General features: G+C 42.0%; 1 protein-coding gene across 2 annotated transcripts in view; it reads left to right on the top strand.

Moving 5' to 3' along the window:
• shq1 (SHQ1, H/ACA ribonucleoprotein assembly factor) overlaps positions 1-6,131 on the top strand; it is a gene marked incomplete at its 5' end in the record, with an annotated part of 52,815 nt that overhangs the window by 24,866 nt on the left and 21,818 nt on the right. For both annotated transcript variants that reach the window (XM_014009477.1, XM_014009476.1), the window contains 1 exon segment: positions 422-542. In XM_014009477.1, coding sequence (XP_013864931.1) covers positions 422-542 — 121 coding nt within the window.

Raw genomic sequence — 6,131 nt, 5'->3', positions numbered from 1 at the left:
CTTACTTACTTACTTACTTACTAAGACCTTTATAGAATTTATCAGCCAAAGTGGGCTGAGAATGATGGATTGACTAAAACTGGGGTCAGGTAGATCACAAAAGAACATTAAGCAAACACGCTTTCTAGGATCTAAAGAAAACCACCTTTCAACTCAGTAACCTGGATGTCAGAAACGACTCTTCCACTCAGCTCCTTTGTCTCTCAGATGAACCAGGAGTACTTCTTGTAACATATGGATCAAATTACTCCGCAGTGTGCTGGGATTTCCCTCTCATCTCTTACCTTGGCTTTTATTTATGAAACAATGACTTCAGGCTTTAAGATAAATGCAGTGTCTGCCACAAGCTGCTGTGTTGTCATCCTTTTTTACTGAGCTCAAATAACACGATTTTTCCATTTGTCTGTGTACCTGCGTCTAGGGAAAACCTGTGTCCTCAAATGCCTGCTGGACATCCACAAAATCTTCCGAGATAATGACCCAGCCTACATACTGAATGATCTGTACATCAGCGACTATTGCATCTGGATCCAGAGAGTCAAGTAAGTCCACTAACACAAACTGTACATCTTAAAAACCATCTTAAGAAAATTGCCTTCAGAGATAAGAGGAAGTGTCATTCAGCCCCCATAAAGCATTAGTGCTATAGAGAAGAGGATTAGGTGAGTCATTTTTGTGAGCAGGACCAAGAGACCACTATTATCTTGTGTGGCTAAACTGGTATGATTGAGTCTTAGGAAACCTCCCTGTGCAGGTTTACTCTGAGACTTGGAAGACTTCAGATCCTTCATAAGTGAAACCCTCCATCAGCTCTGCAAGCCAAACATAAAATCTGCACTTTCCTTTCAGATGCTAAAGGTCCAGTCTCTCTCTTCCTCGTAGTTTATATTTAAAAATTACTTACACATTTTAAATGTGAGCCTGCAAGCACATTTTTTCAGTAATGAGCTCTGTTTTACTCTTGGCCGGGGTTCAGCTGAGTGGTGTGCCCATCTGGAAAAAAGCCCAGTTAAAAAATGCACGCCTGATGTTGTAGGCTCGGTGCCCAGATGCAGACACGATAAAAAGTCTACAGAGATTTAGTGTGAACCCCTACAGCATTTCTCTTTTTCAAGATTTTTCCAGCAGAAGTCCTGAGTTCTGCTCTAAAATGTTTCTAAATGCTGGAGTATAAGATATCAGCAGCAGGGTTGAGAGGTGATGGCATCTTTTTTTATGGGCTCAGGTTAGAGTCGTAAAGATTTTGAGCTTGTAAATCATGGTTCATGAGTGGTTTCAGAGTTTTTACGTTGTAAATCAAGCTTTTTCACCCCGTGAAATAAATCTGCCTGAGAAATTCGAGTTTCTACATCTGTGGAATGGATTAAGCAAGAAGTTTCCCAAAGACAATATGTATGTCTGTTCAAAGCAGAAAAGTAGAAATTTGTAAAACGCCAGGTCTCAGYGTGTGTCATTCAGAAGTTGTGTGAGTTCTGGTCCAAAATTTTTTACCTCAAAATGATTGTTCTGTTTTTACTTCAGTTTAATATTGCAACTGTGGGGTTACTTACACTGAGTGCACTGCAGTCTGTCACCACCAGTAGTTCATGTGAAACTTTTGTTGCAAAACAAAACATACAGACACAGACAAATGTGTTGATAAAGAAAGAAAAACAAGCAGAGGTCACTGAAATTACATGAAACTGATGAAAAAAGAACAATTCAGCCAATAAAAATCAGTCATTACTTTTTAATTCTAGTTCAACAGAGTTATTTAAATGTAAAAAAAAAAAAGAATACTAATGAAATTTACCTTAATATACTGTACATATAAAAGTACTCTTAATATTTTGTTACAAAATCTTTTGCAGCAATCACTGTAATCGTGATTTCTGTTAAGAGTGTCCTAATCCGATATCAGTATTGGATATTTTTCTGATATCAGCCCAAAAAAATTAATATCGATTATATCAGCCTGCTTCTAAAATCTCTGATATTAGCCCTCCAACACATGCAGTCCGTCCATACATTTCTATCCAGCAGCGCTCGGATCTGGCATAAATAACTTAAGTGACCCTGAATAGTTATTTATTTTGTTTTTATTCGCTTTATTGGGGTAATTTTTTCTGGGTTTTCTAATTTATTATTTATTTATTGTATTTAATTGTGCAATATTCTTATGTTAAAGTTAAAAATGATGTAACCCATTGGTTAATAATAAATGGGACCAGTCTTTCTCATACCTACTGTTGGACTGTTGTTTACTGTTTGACCTGATCAAGACTTTAAGATTCCACAATACAAAAAAGTAATAAAAGTTTGTAGGATTTGTTCTGATCTCGTATYGGGTTGATATTGGTATCGGCCAATACTCAGGGCAGCAATATTTGTATTGTATCGCAAGTGAAATAGTTGTATATAGTTGTATCAGGACATCCTTAATTTCTGTTACTCTTTCTGAGACATCTGCACTGGTCCACAAGGCTTTTGATCCATTCCTTGTGAGCAAACTGCTCCAGCTGTTTCAGGTTTGAAGGGTTCTTTCTCCAGRCTTCAGCCTCTTCTGCAGATGTTCAACAGGATTTAGATCAGGGGTCAGAAGGTCACTTGAGAAGAGTCCAATCTTCTGTCAGTAGCCATTTTTGAGTGTTTTTAGCCGTGCGTTTTGAGTCACTATCCTGTTGAAGAACCTGTGACCTGTAACTGAGAGCAAGCTTTCTGACACTTGTCTGTACATTTCACTTCAGAATGCCTTGATAGTCTCAAGGTAGTCTCCATGCCAGATGCAGAAAAGCAGCTCGAGAACATAATCTAGCTTCTTTCATGTTTTACTCTAGGTACAGTGTTCAATTTTTCTTTCATTTCTAGCTCCATAAATGTGGAGATGGTGGGACTGGCATTTGATTCATCTATTTGCCATTAACAAATCTGAGTTGCAACACTTTTAAGTCTAATGACGGATTTATACCCAGTGAAAAATAATGAACTCTCTTCCTGCTGGTATAGCTGTAAGACATTGGGCCTCATGCAAGAACATGTTCGTATTCTTATCCTAAATTTCTCTTACTTTTGTTCGTACAAAGGGTTCGTACGAACATGTCACGTCAGATTCAACAAACTCTTCTATCTTCAGGAAAAGAGTGTAAATGAGCTGCGTAAATTACACCTGTTCTATCCAGCTGCTCGTGCACGCGAGATATCAGCATAATTACCACCCCAAAAACACCATATAAGGCTGTGTTTCCTACCTCAGATACAAGTGTTCATTCATGAAAAATGACAGCGAAAACTGAAAAAATAAAAACTTTACGAGTTCAGAGATTGAAGTCCGTCTGTCAGAGATCCAGAAAATAAAATCTGTCATTTTTAGCAGCTCAGCTGTGGGATAAAAAGAGCTGCTGAAAGTATAAATAACTGTGTTAAATCATTTTCATGTATTCAGAAGCCGCAGCGCTGCGCACCGTACCCCACCCAGCGCGCTGCGCGGCGCWGGTGGTCTCAGTTGTGGTTCTGAAATAAGCATTTTAAAATGTTTTCAAAATAAGTCTGGCACTTTGGAGAAAATCCTGGACTTGATCATATCCCCTCTGGTCTGGGAACGTCTTGAGTCCCCCAGGACGAGCTGGAAGGTGTCTCTGGTGAGAGCGGGGTCTCTCTGCTGCTGCCACCGAGACCTGATCCCGGATAAACGGCAGAAAACAGACGGACGGACAATTTATATTGTTAGTCCAAATTATTACATTTAAAATTATAACTCTAATTCAAGCAGAATAGCCTATTGTCAACATAATTATGGAGTGTGATTTATTTTCAACTCAAAATATCTTCAAACTAACGAAATATAAAGTTATTAATGAAGAAAACCCGTCTGGATAACAGCAGACTGACTGCTCGTAAAATATACGACAGGTCCGGACCACTCGTAAATTTTGTTCGTATCTGAAAAAAATCGTAGAATACGAAAACTTTGGTGAATGCCACAAATTCTCCTAAATCGCTCGTACGCACAATTTAAGAACAAATCTGTGCGTACGAACGGTTCTTGCATGAGGCCCATTCTTTTTTCACATTCACAGTCCTCCCACTGCAGCAAACATCACAGGCAAACAGAAACAACACAGCGACAGCATGGTTGGTGGAATGAATGTTTATTTTCAGTTAATTATAGAGAATTAGGAAAAGAATGTAGGAGGAGAAGCTGCAAAGAAAGAGCCTTCAWTGTTTTCCAGCAGGCTGTGCGGGAACGTGTCCTCCCTCTGCCCAGCCGAGGCATAATCACACCTGGTTAGCACAGTCATGGAGAGCTGCCTGTGTCTCCTAGCTGTCTCCATGTGCACAGAGATTGTGCTTTTTCCTTCAACAAGTCCTTCAAATTTGTAAGTTTTGCTAGAATAGTTATAAATTAGACGCATTTTCAGACAGCCTTGGCCAGTTGCCGCTCAGCGTAGGAATTAAATGAGATCAGTGTACCTCAGTCGCTTTTCTGCGTAAACATGCCGCCAAAATTCGGACTAATCAAACAATATATGGTGCATACCTTGTGAGAAAAGCCCTGACAGTAACCATGTTTCCATCAAGGTTTTTAATGTGCATTTTGAAGTATTGCATCAGAAAAGGTGAATGAAAACGGCTTGATTCGACAAAACATCCTGTAATTCGCATAAAAGTTGATATGCCCGCTTGAGGTGGTTTTTTGTTTTTTCGAAAAAAAAGTTAATCTGCAAAAGGACAGATGAAAACACATTTGTTGAATCAGTTCTGACGTAGCGAACATTTACCTTACATGTTGATCAGCTGTTCTCACTGAACCGGTACCAGAGCGACTGCAGCTGTGACTGCAGCTGGACCCTCCTCCTACAGTCGGCGTCTTCTCAGTTATCCCCGTAACGTGAAGAGAATTACATTTCTTTCTCTACGTCTCCCGACCGCATGTAAAATCGCCAAAACTAGTTGATGACAGAATAAGGACAACTTTCCCGATAGTAGCAACACGTTCCTGATAACTTCTCTCCATTTTCCTGAGATGTGACTTTTACTTCCTGTTTACTRCACGCATGCGTCTGACGTAACTGATTCGCTTCAAGCCAGTTGATGGAAACAAGTCTCATTCACATTTATTCATTCTTTCCTTTTTGCGTAATTTTAAAAATTCGCTCAAAATTCGAATTAGAATTGGATGGAAACACGGCTAGTGGGTTATGCACACAACTCATTCTTGGGCGTGGTGCAAGAATAAAAAGACACATTTTTCTTCATACAAACATGTCAGTAAACGTGTTTCCATCCAATTTTAATGCAAATTTTGAGCTAATTTTTACAATGTCAAAAAAGGGGAAAATGCAAATCAGACGTTTCCATCTGCTGGCCACCAGGCYGAGCCAGCGCACACCCGAACACCCAGCCCCAGACCCCAAGAGCCATCCGCGCACTGGCGGGCAAGGCACCCCCACCAGAGGGCGGTATGGGATGGGGGCGACAAACAAACCAGCGAAGGGGGAAGTCCACGTCCCAGCCTGACACATACCCACGCATACACAAACACAATCGTACAATCCCACCCTCATCCTCGCACCCACTCATTCAAAGACATACAATACAGACACCACACTCCATTCACACTCCCGATACACACTGTATACCCCACAGGTCCAGGGTATGCCCCCGCCCCCCGCAGAGGGCGGCCCACATCTGTACCTAGGAGGTAAATCCATTTGTCCTGGGGTGGAGAGGAGCAGACGGCCAAGTCCTGGCCTGGACTGCGCCAACCCGACCAGCCACCCCCGCCCCAGCAAGGCCATGCCCTGACTATCCCCCAACCACCGCCAACGGCCAGGGGTACACCCGCCGGAGCTCGGCGACCACCCTGGCCAGCAGGCCAACCACACCAACCAGGAGCCACATCCCAGGAGTCCACGCAACTCCAGAGAAGCCAGAGCGCAAGTCCGACCCCCGGCACCCCCCCAAGCTCCCAATCCACCATCAGTCCAGGCCCCCACCCGGGCCCCACCCCCCAGGCATCAGTCGGGAAACAGGGGAGTAAGAAATAAAAAAATAAATAAAAGAAGACCCTGACACACACACACCGCCACCCTCAGATGTACTGTTGATGTGTGATGTACTATAATGCAATTAAAATGGGGAAGAAGACAGGG

The sequence above is a fragment of the Austrofundulus limnaeus genome, unplaced genomic scaffold (assembly GCF_001266775.1).
Source record: "Austrofundulus limnaeus strain Quisiro unplaced genomic scaffold, Austrofundulus_limnaeus-1.0 Scaffold58, whole genome shotgun sequence".
Taxonomy (NCBI): domain Eukaryota; kingdom Metazoa; phylum Chordata; class Actinopteri; order Cyprinodontiformes; family Rivulidae; genus Austrofundulus; species Austrofundulus limnaeus.
The sequence above is the reverse complement of the archived record's forward strand: the minus strand, read 5'-3'. Positions and strand labels throughout refer to the sequence as shown.